General features: G+C 46.5%; 1 protein-coding gene across 1 annotated transcript in view; it reads right to left on the bottom strand.

Annotated features, from left to right (window-relative positions):
* TXNRD3 (thioredoxin reductase 3) overlaps window positions 1–16,413 on the bottom strand; it is a gene marked incomplete at its 5' end in the record, with an annotated part of 60,534 nt that overhangs the window by 19,759 nt on the left and 24,362 nt on the right. The window contains 6 exon segments of the mRNA XM_013982024.2: window positions 3,487–3,594; window positions 6,710–6,866; window positions 7,407–7,483; window positions 13,211–13,303; window positions 14,468–14,693; window positions 15,412–15,527. Of these exon segments, the coding sequence (XP_013837478.2) occupies window positions 3,487–3,594; window positions 6,710–6,866; window positions 7,407–7,483; window positions 13,211–13,303; window positions 14,468–14,693; window positions 15,412–15,527 (777 nt within the window).

Genomic DNA, 16,413 nt, shown 5'->3' with positions numbered 1-16,413 from the left:
CCACGTCTGTGACCCACACCACAGCTCATGGCAACGCTAGACCCTTAATCCATTGAACGAGGCCCAGGGATCAAACCCACATCCTCATGGATACTAGTCAGGTTCGTTTCTGCTGTGCCACAACAGGAACTCCCACAATTGACTTTTGTGTGTTGATTTTATATTCTGCAGCTTTGTAAATTCATTTAGCTCTGTTATGGGCTAAATTGCGTCCCCATCCTCCAAAGGAATTCATCTTTTCAAGTTCTAACCCTTAATACCCCAAAATGTAATAATGTAATTAAGGAGGTAATTCAATTAGAATGAAGTCCCAAGGGTGGGCCCTAATTCAATACAACTGTGTCCCTCCAAGAAAAGGACAAGGACAAGGACGTGAAGCTACAGGGAGAAGACGATGACTCCAAGCCAAGGAGAGGGTCTGGGGCAGGTCCTTTCCTCAGGAACTTAGGAGGGACCACCTCGTCAACATCATGACCTCAGACTACAGCCTCCAGAATAGTCAGAAAACAAAATTCTATGCTTCAGATATGGCCTCTATCCTGTTGATGAGGTCCTTTTCTGTTCCTAGTTTACTGAGTGTGTCTTTATTTTTTTAATCATGAAAGAGTGTTGAATTTTGTCAAATGCTTTTTCTGCATCAATTGAGATGATTATGTGTTTTCACTGGTTGATTGATTTTCATATGTTAAATCATCCTTGCACTGTGGAGAAAAATGCCACTGAGTCATGATATATAGCCCTTTTCCTATGCTTCTCCATTTGGTTTGCTAGTATTTTGGCACGACTGATTTGTATTTTTAAAAGTGCTCTCTGGCTCGCATGTGATGACCAGAGGGGTGTGGGCTGAGAGGCAAAAGAGAGACGTCATGGCTGCGAGGGGGTGGGGAGGGGCAGGAACAGGGATGAGCAAATCCACACAAGATGTGTCCTGTAGCCAAGCCTAGAGGCCTCCTCCTGGTGAGCTGACCACTGACAGTGACCTACAGACGGGGAGCCTAAGGATGTCTCTCAGGGACACCAGCACATTTAGGGAACCAAAGATTTCATTAGGTTCTCAAAGAACCTTTTTTTTTTTTTTTTTTTTTTTTTTTGTCTTTTGTCTTTTCAGGGCCACACACGCAGCATATGGAGGTTCCCAGGCAAGGGGTCTAATCAGAGCTACAGCTGCTAGCCTAAACCACAGCCACAGCAACGCAGGATCCGAGCCACGTCTGCGACCTACACCACAGCTCACAGCAACATCAGATCCTTAACCCACTGAACAAGGCCACAGATGGAACCTGCATCCTCATGGTTCCTAGTCAGATTCATTTCCACTGCATCACGATGGGCACTCCTCAAAGAACTTTAGATTAAGCAGGTTAAAACCTTTGTTCCAGGGAATAGCGTACAAGTTTTGCCTTGAGTCAGGCCATGGGGAGCGAAGGCTAGCACAGCACACAGGTCCCTCTGCTCCTCCTTCCCGTTCTTCTGATTTCTTACTGAGAGATTATGGGAGCTGCTTTCTTGGCACCACCCCCTGGCATTACACCAGGAGCTGCTTTCCTGGATCTAATAAGAAAAGTTCTAGAAAACAGACTATTTTACTGAGTAAATACTCTAAGGATGTTATTCCCCACATCTCAGGCCCTTTTATAAAAACTTGAAGAAACAGCTCTCAATCCCCCTCTTCTGGGTGGGCAGAAGGAAACTCAAGAGTTAAATTAAACTGTCAGCTTAGCCCTAAGGCAAGCCCACAGGGACTATATGGCATCAATTTTGCAAACAAATGAACATTCCTTCTTACACCATTCCTGGCCTCTACCCTCACCTTCTTTTCACTGCGATTTCCTCACTTAAAACATATGATATGCATACTTATGAGAGTTTCCTCACATACCTTTATAGTAGGAATATTAAGAATACAAACAGATCCAATTTCAGTCCTGTAATAAATGCATGGACCAGGTGAGCTGATCTGCAGAAACCTTAGTAAGGAGACCTTAACGTAACCCCACAAAGCAGGGGAACTCTTCTGGAGAGATCCCTTTACATGGGGTACAGCCTCTGACACCCTCTCCTCATGTGCCTGCCCTATCTTAAGTTCTCAGTAATTTCAGCAAGTTTTAGAACTAAGTATTATATCCAGAATTATCACTTTTCCAAGACCCAAATAAAGTTCACCAGTGCAAAAAGGATGGTTCATTATTAACAGGAGTTAATTACAAACACTGATTAAATAATGTCCTCTAAAATGTAAATTTCTCACTGAAACCCCATCTAAGATACCACAACGAAGTTATAATCATTTTGGTCCCAACCGCAGAAATGTCAGGAGAGCCTCACCAAGTCATCAGGCCAAGTAACCAGGGAGTATCACTGCTGTGGTTTAAAGGGTTCCCAGTGAAATGCCAATTGTCTTCTGCTTAAAACATCAAGTAGAACTAATCCTCAACCCTTTTTATTTTCCCCACCCTCCTGCGTGGGGAGGAGGTGCAGGAAAAAGCCACTCAAACCTCCACCAAGTCATAATACAAGAAAATATTCAGGAGGCAGTTACGATTGAACGGGCCAGGGGTGGGGAGGTGGAGGACACCTTTGGGGGCATCTGAATAGCCCCCAGCTCCTGACAGGCCGACAGCCCTGGAACTGCCCAGGGTGGGCCGAGACTCCCAGAGCTATGTGCACACAGCCTGAATCTGGCTCCTGCCCACCAAGTGGGACCCGAAAAAGTCCCCTAATTTGGAGCTGAGATGGAGGAGCGCTGAGTCCATCAGTTCCTCCAAAGACCAGACTATGGGGCAAACATGGGTTATTTGGGCTGTGGGGTGCATTTCTGTTTCTGCAGAAGACTGAATTGCAAGCACATAAACCCCATGAGAGAAGAAAGAGCTAGGACGGCCTCCCAGCTCCTGGCCTCACCCCTCAGCAGGGCTGCAAATATCCTACACCCCCATCTCATAACCTGTGCTGCCTTGGCCAAGCTCACCCAAGAACCCCTGTCACTGTCACTCAAAGTCCAACATACACAGCAAAGCCTTCTGCCCAGCCACAGGATTCTTTTTTTGTTTGTTTGTTTTTGTTTTTGTTTTTGTCTTTTTGCCTTTTCTAGGGCCGCTCCCGCGGCGCATGGAGGTTCCCAGGTTAGGGGTCTAATCGGAGCTGTAGCCACCAGCCTACACCAGAGCCACAGCAATGTGGGATCTGAGCCACTTCTGCGACCTACACCACAGCTCACAGCAACGCCGGATCCTTAACCCACTGAGCAAGGCCAGGGATCAAACTTGCAACCTCATGGTTCCTAGTCGGATTTGTTAACCACTGTGTCACAATGGGAACTCCATGGATTCTTATCGTTGCTGAGACAGGGCTACATGATTAATCTCCAATTTTCCCAAACTAGGAATATAATAATTATGGTAACTTGTAAAACGACAAATTAAAAAGTGACTGTGAAGACAAACCTTTGATTAAAAGAGAAGTTTGAAAAAAGTAAAACCATCTCACCTCTAGGTTCTCTTTCTGATACACCTCAATGGCTCTCTCCTCAGAGTACCCGCAGCAGCCGTACTCCAAAGGTGTGAACACCACAGTGGGGACATTAACGTAGTCACACTGGAACACAGACAAGTCACATTCTCTTATTTTGTGCACTTTTTACAGTGAAAACCCATTACGCACATTTATAAAAGGAAGATAAACAAGTATGGTCCAGTGTAAGGCACTCTGGCCCACCACTGTTTCAGGGACACTGAGTGGACAGGCGAGCCCTGACTCCAGGGCAGGGACCATGCACTAGCCAGTGACCAAGGCCATTTGACCAGAAGCTGGACTATCCCCCCAGCCAAGCCTGTGACCTCGCCCCTGTGAGGATGAGAAGAAGCCCCTCAGCCATGCAGGTAGAGTGACTGGCTTGGACCACCTGGGAGGATGGCCACATGCATGGGGGCCATCACACCACCAGGCCAGGACAAGTCTGTGGCTATGATGGGACCCTTCAGGGCCCTCATCAGCCGGAGGCAGAGCCAGAGACAATATCATGGGAAGACCACAGACCTGAACCAGCAGCCCTGTGCACCCGCTGGGGTGGCAGGTGTGAGTGCAAGCATCCCTGCTGCAGGAGAGGGTGCCCTGTGGTCGAGTAGAGAGGAAGCTTGTGTTGGGCTGAGGGGGCGGGTTCAGCCAGAGATGAAGGTGACTTTCCTGCTGGCCTATGGCCCCTCAAGGGGCAACACTGCCCACAGTGCTACCTGTCCCCACAACAGGTCACAGGGAACTAGGTCAGGGGAGACCTCCAGGCCAAAGAAAGTGACCAGCTGGCTAGAAATCTACGTAGAAAAAGGTGAGCTCTGCCTGTCAAATTCTTTCTCCTGCAGGAGATGAACTAGAGGCAAAGGGAGAAGGCCCTGGTGGTGAAGTCCCTCGTGGTGGCTGGATAGGAAGAAACACTGGCCAGAGTGGTTGCCAATCAGGAAGGCCACCCTGTGAGCCCCACCCTGTGCAGCCCCTGAGCCCAGTCCCAGCCTGGTCCTGCTCCAAGTTACTATGGGATTCAACTTACTGGCCGTGATCCTCACAAGAAACCCCATCAACGTGCTTGTCTGACTGAGGTATTGCTTTGTCACCAAAGAAAAGTCAGTTGCTCAGTGGGCACCCCTGTGCCAACTGGGCAGTCTGGGCACCAGGCATAGCCTGACCCTCACCTGAGGCCCCGACACCTCATGTTCCAGGACCCACCAACCACTGTTTTCTTGTTTTCAGCACAGCCACAGAAGCCTGCAGAACTGTGCAGACCAGAGCAGCAGTTCCTGACACCTCTGAGGTCTCAAGCTTGTCAGTCCATTCCTGGACTCCGCATCCCACATTCTCCACAGCTTTTCCTGTTTCATACCAATTATGAAAAATCCACAGGAACTTCCTCAACGTCCCCTCTTCCACCCAGAGCACTTTCCCACATCCTGACCTGCCTCCTGTAGGGGGCTTGGCCATCCTGGCCCCAACTGCAACCTTCCCTTGGTCCTGCCTCTTCTGCTCTGTTGTCCCATCTCCCCACCCACGGCCACCTCGATCAATACCTCAGCCCTCAGACACATGCTAGGCCTCCATGCCAAGTGCCCTTGCCCTGGGAAGGCGTGTTCCCCACCCCCATTCACATCCCTGCACCCATCAAGGCCAACAGAGCCCTGGCCCCATTATGAGCCCATGAGCTCTTCATGCAGGACCTCACAGGCATCTGGAGACACAGGTGCTTCCCTTATGAAGAACCTGTGCCCCAAACTTCCCTGAACCTGCCCATGCAAAGCACTGGAGAGATCCAGAATGTGAGCTGTTCTACAGGAAAAGTGGCCTGGATCCGCCAAAAACTCAGTCATGAAGAATGAAGCAAGCAAACAAGTAGACGGTGACAGGGTTCTATCAGGTGACAGAAGCTGAGACTGGAGAGCCAGCTGCGCCCTGTGACTCAGATATGTGCCCTCCATCTGACGCAGCCACTCTGTGCAGCTTCTCTGTACAGGAGAGAGCATCCTGGTTCCTAGCTGCACATTGTTACTGCCATCGTCAGGAGCTTGGCACAAAGCACAGGCACTGTCAGCCACATGCTCGGGGTGGAGAACCGGTAAGAGGTCTGCAGGGCGTCTGTGACTCACCCTCCTGCGTTTAACACCCTCCAAAGAGAGAGCTGAGGGCAGTAAAGGTCTTCCACAGTCTCTGCCTCAAGGAGGCCAGCCCCATGCTGCCCCCCTGTGGCGTCACAGATTTCTGGTGACCTGGAACAGGTTAACCTCACAGCCTCTTTGCCCTTTGTGCTCCTTCCTCCCTACCTGCCCTGCCTGCCATCAGCCCCGGCACCCTAGGGCACCGAGGATGGATGTTCTTTGTGTGCCCCAGGCTTTGAATGCCCACTGACGCCCTCCGGCTACTGGGCAGAGCCACTGTCCCACCCTCCCCTGCCAACCGCCAACCTATGCTCCTGAGGTCCCTCTACTCATCAGCAAACCCAAACCCCTGCAACATCCTCTCCTTTGTCCTCCACTTCCCAGAAATGCCATTTCCCCCTTAGTCCTGAACTGCTTTCCCATCAAGTGCAGCCCAAGTCTGTGCTCACAGACAGTCACAGGAAGGTGAGGAGACTGCAGATGAGTGGACTCAAGCCATGCGGTGGCTGTGGTGAGGTTGCACAGGCACAGAGGCCAGGACTCTTCCCCTGGGGCAGAGCACCCCCACCCCCACCAGTCAGAAAAAGACAGCCCTACCTGGGTGGCCCCCATGCCACCCACTACAACCTCTTGCATGTAAGACACTCCTAAGACAGTTATTTGAAACCATCAGTAAACAGTATTTAACTGCCAGCAATTTAGGGGAACCTTCCTTCCCCAGCAAAACAAGCCCACGGTGCCACTTGCAATGACTTTCATTTTTGCTTTTTTTTTTAGGGCCTCGCCCACGGCGTATGGAGGTTCCCAGGCCAGGGGTCCAATCGGAGCTACAGCTATGAGCCTATACCATAGCCACAGCAATATCAGATCCAAGCCACATCTGTAACATACACCACAGCTCACGGCAACACCAGATTCTTAACCCACTGAATGAGGCCAGGGATCGAACCCGCAACCTCCTGGTTCCTAGTCGGATTTGCTTCTGCTGTACCAGGATGAGAACTTCTAGCACTGACTTTCTTTAGGTCACTGCTGACTCAGACGTTATCACCAACATAGCAGGAAGAACTTACCTTCTCTAACCGGCCCCCAAAGAGCCTCCGAGCCAGCAGCTTGCCCGCCTGCACAGCAATGGGTGTGAGCTCAGGCTTGCCCTCAAGGACATCCCCAACAGCATAAACGTAGGGCACATTGGTCTGTTCCACATCGTTCACTGGGATTTTGCCACTCCTATTGGGTTTTGGAGAGAAAAACCATTACAACTGACCCTACACTGCTGGACGATGAACACGCTTCCAGGAAAAGACTAACCTGGGAAAAAGACCCACTAAGCACTGGTGTATCTGGTCACCAGCGGCAACAAGAACCAGGCCTGCTGCGGCTCCCAAGGAGACCCATTCTGGCTGAGAGACCCTGCCTGCTTCTCAGATGCCCAGAACATCTCTAGATCCCCCAGAGTCAAACTTGAAATTCCTCTCCTTGCATGACCAGGGACATATAAAAATTCATCCTAAATCACAGAAAACAGGTAAAGACATTTCTACGACTATTTTTATAATAACTGTTTCATGTGCGAGATGTTTAAGAAAAACATGAAGAATTACTGGTTGATTAATGAAAAATGGATAATGCAGAGCTGGCACAGCACTTATAAAATAAACTCAAAGCATTAAAAAATTATGCATCTGGGTAATGAGTGGGAATTTCCAAAGGTGATCTAGAGAAGCACTTCGCTTTGTGCAGCAACAGGACCATGCCACGTGTACTTACTTCTCATTGATTTTGACACCAATCTTCTCCAATCCCATTTTCTTTGTACAGGAGTCACGACCAATTGCTAACAAAACCTACATTTAGGCAGAGTCCAAAAAGGCAAATTATCAACAGCAGGAATGAAAGAGGTACCATCTCTAGGGATCCTCCAGATATTACAAGGATAATAGAGCGTTAAGAACACCCCATGCCAATAAATTTGACAGCTTAGAAGAAAAAGATTCCTCGAAAGACAGAATTTACCAAAATTATACATAAACAAATCTGAAAAACCTTATGTCATGGGCTGCATGGTGCCCCTCTCCCAATTACTATGTTGAAGCCTGAACTGCAGGACCTCAGAATGAGGCTGTGCTTGGAGATGGGGCCTTCACAGAGGCAATCACAGTAACAAGGCCATTAGGGTGGTCCTAATCCAGTCTGACATACGTCCTTGAAGAAGGGGCACCCAGGACACACAACACCACCTGAGGTGAACACGTGAGCACACAGGGGAAGGAGAGAGGCCTCAGGATAAACCTTGACCTCTAGAGTCTGGGCTGCAGAGGTGAGAAAAACCCTTCGTTCGGCAGCCCAAGCAGATGAAGGTACCCTCTTCTCATCACAGACGTCAAATTCACAGTTTATGAACTTCCCACAAATTAACTCCAGGCCCAAGTGACTTCACTGGAAATGTCTACAGAACACTCCTGAATAACGTTAATAACACACAAACTCCTGGGACGAGGAAGAGGGGCCAAGGCCTTCCGTAGAGGCTAGCATAAACTTCTGACACAAAACCAAACAAGAGTGTAGAAGAAAAAAATCAGAAGCCAACACTCCTCATGAACACAGACGAAAAATCTTTAACAAACGTTAGCTAGTAAAGCAGGGCCACATAAAAAGAGGATATTTAGTCATGAACAAGTGGACTTTATCCCCAACATACAAATCTGGTTTAACATACAGAAATTAATCACTATAATTCTTCATATTAACAGGAAAAAGGAGAAAACAATCTAATTGTCCTGATAGATGCTGGGGGTGGGAGGCGGGAGAGGGGAATGGGGGAAGCTTTTGACAAACTGAAAACCTCTGTGGAGTTTAATAAAATCCCAGCACACTTGGAATAAATGAGCACATCCCCAGCCTGAAAAGGCATCTGAGAGAAGCCGGGCGCTGACATCCCAGAGGCAGCAAAAGCCCTCACCCTGCAACAGGAGAGGGGGTCCCTCTCACAGCATATGGTCAGCACTGCCCTGGAGGCCTTCACAGGGTAACCAGGCAGGACAAGGAAGTAAAAAGCATGCAGATTGGAAAGAAGAAGCAAAACTACTGTTTTAGGCAGAATAAATCCTTTGAAGCTACAGCAATGTCAATACACAAAATCACTTGTAGTTCTACCAACTAATCACTGAAATTTAAAATTTGTAAATATCATTTACAATAGCTTAAAAACATGAAATTCTTAGAGATAAATGAAATATGTGAAAGACCTCAAGCAAAATGATAAAATGTTGCTGAGTGAAACTGAAGAACTCATAAATAATTGGAAAGATATATGAGGCTGGTGTTCTGGAAAAATCAATGTTGCTAAGATGTTAGTTCTACCTAACTGATTTACATAAGCAATACAATCCCAATCAAAATCCCAGAGGACTTTATTTTTAGAAATTGGCAAACTGTTTTTAAAATTCATGTAGGGGAAGCAACCTAAGTGTCCAACAACAGAGAAATGGGAAAAGAAGATGTGGTACATGTAAACAATGGAATATGACTCAGCCATAAAAAAGAAGGAAATAGTGCCATTTGCAGCAACCTGGATGGTCCTAGAGATGATCATACCAAGTGAATTAAGTCAGAGAGAGAAAGACAAATAGTGCCTGATACCAATTATTGGTGGAATCTAAAAAAAAAATGATACAAGTGAACTTATTTACAAAACAGAAATAGACCCACAGACATAGAAAATAAACTTTCGGGTTACCAAAGGGGAAAGGGGGTGTTAACCAGCAGTCTGAGATTAACATATACGTGTAAATGAATCACTTTGTTATAACCTGAAACTAACACAACATTGTAAATCAACTGTACTCCAATTAAAAAAAAAAGTGTATGGCAAGCATCTACACAAAGTGGGAGAGCCTACCCTTTCTGGTCTAAGACTTACTATAAAGCTTCAAGGACCAAAACGAAGTGGTGCGGGTCCAGGGTTAGAGAGAAGAGAAGCAGACCCATAGTTAAACATCACATGACCTCAATAAAGACACAAAGCAATCTGATGGAGATAGGGGCATCTTTTTAACCAATGGCTCTGGGTATTAACACAGAAGAAAAGAACCTCAATTCTTACCTCCTACTGTAAACAAGAACTAGTTCAAGGTGAATTATAGGTGTAAACATATAATGTAAAACTATAAATCTGCAGGAAGAAAACACAAGAGAATATCTTCATGACCTCTTGGTAGATCACATAGACAGCTTCAACCATAAAAATATGATAAACTGAATTTCATAAAAACTTTAAAACAATTGTTCATAAAAAGATGTTATAAAAAACTAGACAAGCAAGTCACAGATGGGAAGAAATATTCACACACACGCATCTGAGAAAGGAATGAACCCACAATACACACAGAACTCCTGCAACTCCAAATAAAAGTTTTCAGTATCCCGACCCAAAAATGGGCCAAAGACTCACACAGATACTTCATAAGGGAAAATATTTAAATGGCAAAAAAAACCACATGAAAAATTGCCCAACATCATCAGTCATCAGGAAGATGCAAATTACACCTACAGATACCACTACATACGCCCTAGAGTGTCTTAAACAAAAAAGCCAACCACCCTAAATGTTGGTGAAGATACAGAACAACCAACTCATGCCTGCCTGGTGGAGACATAAAATGATATAATCATTTGGAAGCTATCTGGCAATTTCACCAAAAGTTAAACACAGAAACTCTCCTATGAGGTAGCAGGAGAAAGGAAAATGTATACCCACAAAAGACCTCATGCGAGAAACTGTCACAGAGTTACAGTCTCAACAGCCCAACTGCACACAGCCCGGTGTCCCCCCACAGGAAAGTAAGTGAAAGAACCACTACAAGGGCTCCCTAAGCAAGATCCCGAGGCACTCATACAGCACAGCTCCTTGTCTGTGACATCTAAATAAGAAAAATGGGTCTACAGTTAAACAACCACAGATTAGGGCTGCTTGGGGTCAGGGAGTAGGAAAGGGCACCTGAGAGCTTTCCAGCCTCACTGAAATATTCTACTACCTTCAAGAGTGTGGATTACATAAACATGTACACTGTCAAAACTGCACATTTCACTACATGTAAATTATACCTCATTACAAAAATAAGTTCACAATTTTAGACATTGTGAACAATTTTACACCAATATATTTGATAACTTAGATGAAAAAGACTGATATCTAGAAAATACAATGAATCAAAAGTAACTCAAGGAGTTCCCGTCATGGCGCAGTGGTTAATGAATCCGACTAGGAACCATGAGGTTGCGGGTTCGATCCCTGCCTTGCTCAGTGGGTTAACGATCCGGTGTTGCCGTGAGCTGTGGTGTAGGTTGCAGACACAGCTCGGATCCCACGTTGCTGTGGCTCTGGCGTAGGCTGGCAGCTACAGCTCCGATTCGACCCCTAACCTGAGAACCTCCATATGCCGCCGGAGCGGCCCAAGAAATGGCAAAAAGACAAAAAAAAAAAAAAAAAAAAAAAAAAAAAAAAGTAACTCAAGAAAAAAGCAGAAAGCCTTGAAAGTCCTCTGTTAAAGAAAATTGAATATATCTTCATAGAAGATTCTAGGCCAGGTGGTTGCATCAGTGAATTCTATCAAACACGCAAAGAACCAATTATAATATTACGTAAGTACTTCCAGAGTATAGAACAAGAAAGAACATATTCCAAACTTCTGTCTTGAGCTAGAACAACCTTGACAAACTAGAACACTCTGGGAAGTTCAATAAATGAAAGGAAAATTAGAAGCCAATACAATTCATGAATAGACGTAAAAATTCTAAATAACGAAATCCAACCATATATAGAGAGGACTATTACCAAGTTGGGTTTATACCAGGAATACAAAAGTTGAATGAACATTAGAAAATCAATGTAATTCAACAAACAGATCAGAAGGAAAAAAATCATCATTAACAGCTATAAAAGAATCTTAAAGCTAAATACTCACTCCTGATTATTGTTTTTTTAATGGTGATACCTGCGGCATATGGAAATTCCCAGGCTAGGAGTCAAATCAGAGCTGCAGCTGAGGTCTATGCCACAACCACAGCAACACCAGAACCAAGCTGTATCTGCGACCTAGACCCTAGCTTGCAGCAATGCCAGATGCTTATCCCACTGAGCGAGGCCAGGGATTGAACCTGCATCCTCATGATACTAGTCAGATTCTTAATCCACTGAGCAACAATGGGAACTCCCACTCCTGATTTTTAAGAAACAAACAAGAAACCAAAATTACCAAAAAAATACTTAGCAAACAAGAAACAGAAAATTATTTATTTAGCTTGATTAAGAATATCTACCAAAACCCTATAGAAAATACTACTCCTTAACAATCAAACACCAAAAGCTTTCCTTCTGACACGGAGAATAAGGCAGAATCACCCAGCTCTGAACTTCTTATTAACATTGCATTGGAGGTCTGTTTCTTTTTTTTTTTTTTTTTTTTTTGCCATTTTCTTGGGCCGCTCCCGCAGCATGTGGAGATTCCCAGGCTGTTGGGAACTATTACAACGGCCTAAATCAAAGGACAGATATACCATACACATGGCCTGGAAGACTGGATCCTGCAGAGAAGCTGAGTGTTTCCAACTAATTACACATTCACTGCAATCCTCAAAACTATATATATTTTTGGCTTTGGTGATCCTCTCTGCATTGTATGTTTACTTTAATTGAAAAAAAAAAACATGTTAGAAGAGTATATAAAACATAAACCATAATTTACAAGAGAAATGTTGGTATCCAAATATCATCAGTTTAAGTTAGAACTGTTGCCACCCTAGAGTCCATGGACTGTTCACGTTTTTGTTTGGAGATTTTTATATTGTTTGTTTTTGAAAATGAAAATTTGTTTTCTTTTTTAGGGCCACACTCGCAGCAAAGGGAAGTTCCCAGGCTAGGGGTCGAATCAGAGCTGTAGCTACCAGCCTATACCGCAGCCACAGCAACTTGGTATCTGAGCCTTGTCTGCAATCTACACCACATCTCATGGCAATGCCAGACTCCCGACCCACTAAGCAAGGCCAGGAATGGAATCTGCATCCTCATGGATACTAGTTGGATTCGTTTCTGCTGTGTCACAATAGGAACACCTGAAAATGGAACTATCTTGATTGCTGTTTCCAATTATAAAATCTATTCAATGTTTATTGTAAAAATATTCAATTGCAGAAATGTGTAAGATATCTAATTCCCAGAAGTAAGCACTAATAACAGTCAGGTATGTGTGCTTCCAGATTTTGTCCTCTGCACAGTTACACACACACATATCTTACCATCATATTCTTCATGAACCACTGAAAATCATCGTGTCAAAGCCAACCACCTTCCATATGTATTAGACCCTCACCAAGAACCAAGAAGAAGGTTAATCCTGGTGTGCACTGAGGGGTACATTAAGGGGTGCATTAAGTGGAATGTACCCCCTGTAATTAATGCACAAAAGGGGTACATTAAGTGGAAAATCAAGAGTTCTATTTCATTTCCCCATAGGCTTCAACTGCGCTCATTTGGAGTGTGTTCATCCACCTACTGCTTGCAGACAGAAACTCACCGTGTTATAAACCCCTTCGATTGTCTCTGGACCTTCTGTAGATTTAGCCATGACCTTCAGCTTCCCAGGGGACCCCTTCTCCAGCTGCTGTACCTGGAGAGGATGAACAGCGTAACCATTCTCTCTATAGGTGACAGAAAACAGCTGGGTCACAGCATGTGTGTGTGTTTAGGTTTGTTGGACTAAGCAGAAGCAGAGGAAAGAGGGCCCGCCCCAAGGTACAATTTGAAGGTAGAAGTAAATTCCTGGGTTAGGTGGTGGTAACGCAAGAGGAACCATGAAGGGGTGATTTTCAGGTTTTGACCAAAGAAACTGTGGACCATGGGACCATTTCCTGAGTACAGAGATGGGCTGGAAAGCTTAGAGGTACATCCAGTGGAAAATCAAGAGTTCTATTTCATGGTTTAATTTAATTAAATTATTTCTTTTTATAGCCACACCTGCGGCATATGGAAATTCCTGGCCTAGGGGTCGAATCAGAGCTGCAGCTATTGGCCTATACCACAGCCACAGCAACACAAGATCTGAGTCACATTTGTGACCTACACCACAGCTCTCGGCAATGCTGGATTACCCTTAACCCTCTGAGTGGGGCCAGGGATTGAGCCTGCATCCTCACGGAGACTATATTGGGTTCTTAACCTGCTGAGCCATAATGGGAACTCTGATCCTTATTAAATTTAAAATGCTTGTGAGGAATTCAAGTGGAGATGCTCAGCAGGCAGCTGCATAAATGGATGTGGAGGTAGAGAGAGGCCCCCGAGCCAGGAGGTGATGAAGTGCGGGCCAGGTGGGGGCAGAGGGGGCGGGGGGGCTCCCAGAAGCCCAGGAAGAAAAGAACTGAGAGGACAGCCTTGGCTCTGCTTTGACCCTGACCGAAGGGTTCAAAGGGGAGGCAGGGAGGGAGACAAAGGTGGGGAGCTGGAAGCCTCACATGTCAAAGTGGAAGGAAGGGGCCGGAAGGCAGAGGGAAGGAGGGTTACCTGGGCCCTAAAGAAGGGGTCCTGGGAAGGAGGGAGGTAAGGGGGTGTGGTGGGGGAAGAAGGGGGAGGGAAGAGCCAAGACAGGGGGTGGGAGAGGGGGAGGGAAAGGAGAAGAGGAGGAGGAGGCAGGGAAGGCTGTCAGTGTCCCCGAGAGAAGACCACCGACAAGCCAACAAGCAGAGGGAGGGCAAAGGAAAAGCTCAGGGAAGGGGCTGTGAAAGCAAAGGGTGCTCAGGCACTGTGAAAGGGCCAGGGGTGCTGGCTTCGGACTTACCTCCACAGGCACAAATTTGCGCAGGAAGCGGACGCCGTGCTGCTCCATGTAGGAGCCCACCCTCTCGGCCATCTCCTGGTCAAAGCCCCGCAGGAGCACAGAGCGCACCATGACCGTGACGTCGAGGCCCAGGCCGGCCAGGAAACCTGCACACTCCAGGGCCACGTAGGACGCCCCCACCACCAGGGTGGTGCCTGGGCAGTAGGGCAGTGAGAAGAGGTCATCGCTGCAAAGGGAGAACGGGCACCTGGGGGCAGAGCGGCTTCCACAATGCCCTCCACCCAGGAGCAGACACGGAAACAGCCTTTCGAGTTTGTGACTGTGTCCACCATGGGATAAGAAGTCCAGCTCGGTGTTTTCAAGATCAAATTAGTGCGTCACAGGCAAAGATTTATTAAACAACAAAACGGAAGAGAGGATATTAGACCACATTCTGTGGAAGAAGAAACTGCTATGTCTGCTTTGTATGTCTGTGTGTGCATGTTGAGTGTTCACCTGAGCAACCACATAAGAAGTGTATTTCTTAAAGAGCATTTGGTCAAAGTTTGAAAGTCATTGTCCTGCTTTATCATCGAGGTCTGATGTCCTGTTATGGCTGTTCAGGGAAGATGCCTATCAAGACTCAGTGTTTTCCTTTTCAGCTGGCTCACTATTCTAACACACAGACACAAAACCCCAAAGCTAATCATATGTACTGCTTCACTTTGGGCTCTAGAAATTCAGAGCTAATTCCTAGAGCAATTCCCTGGAGGCCTAGGACACATCTGTGGGTGCCAACATGCCCTCATCCTCTGCTCCATTTAGTTAACTACTTAGCTCCTTGCACTGCATCAACTTTTATCCGCCATCAACTCAAGTCTTTTGTGAAATAAGATAGGGAGTACATAAATTGGAGACACACAAACATCACACAACTTCCAGTTAAATAGCCTAATGACCCTTACCTGGTAATACAGTATTCCTTATCTCCTTGGATCCCCAGATACCGCGGCCTTTCCCCTGTTGCTATGACAAATTTAGCAGCAGTATAACATGTTTCCTGTCCTTTTCCATTGGTTGCCTTGAAAAAAGCAAAGTAAACCTCACTTTTCAACAAACAACAGGGTTTCAGACCCCAGGACACACATTTTAGCACCCTCTGGAGCTGGCCGTCAGCAGGACAGCTGTGCAAAGACAGGAATGCGGTGGGATAACCTCCCACACGGAAAACAGACATGTTCACATTTTGGCCACCACGGCCGCCGTTTCGGTGCAGCAGGGACTGGAAGGCTGGTCAGGACGGCTGTGCAGTAACCAAGGAAGGTCAGAGGGCTGGAGAGAGGATGGCGCATGGCAAAGCCCACAGGCCTGAGAGGTGCTGGGATCTGTGCAAAGTGCCAGGAAGTGACAAGGAAGAGGGCATCTGCTGGGGTGCGGTAGAAGTAGTGATAACGGTGAGGACCCTTATGTGTGTCCCCAAGTCCAGGCCCTGGAATCCACAAAGGGGCTCACTATTTGCTCACTTTCAATCACACAAGCAAATCACAGTCACCTCTTCATAAAAAGATGGAAAACAGTGAGATGAGAGAGGGCAGCCTGGAGGAGGGTCCTGAGCAGCCCAGCCACTGAGGCCTGGGGGGACAAGGAGGCAGGCGGGTTACAGCCAGAGAAACAAGCCCACCCACTGGGACTCCCACCCTGTGTGGTCTCAGCTTTCGCAGACTACAATCCTGGGTCCTGTCTAGGTCACTGCACACTATCCACCTAGGCAGAGGACAGAGGTGGAGCAGACATTGAGACGGCAACCACAGTCTCCCAGACCCCAGCTAAATGTTGATGTTCACCAAAACAGTCTCACTCTCCCTAAATATTGATCTTACAAGATAGAAATGCCATAGATGCACATGTGTCAAATACACCAATTCTGATGGTACTCTTCCTAGTGCGTTTATGAACAGTATATACCG

This window comes from Sus scrofa, chromosome 13 (assembly GCF_000003025.6).
Source record: "Sus scrofa isolate TJ Tabasco breed Duroc chromosome 13, Sscrofa11.1, whole genome shotgun sequence".
In the NCBI taxonomy this organism is placed as follows: Eukaryota; Metazoa; Chordata; class Mammalia; order Artiodactyla; family Suidae; genus Sus; species Sus scrofa.
Note: the sequence above shows the minus strand (reverse complement) of the source record. Positions and strands in the feature narration are given on the sequence as shown.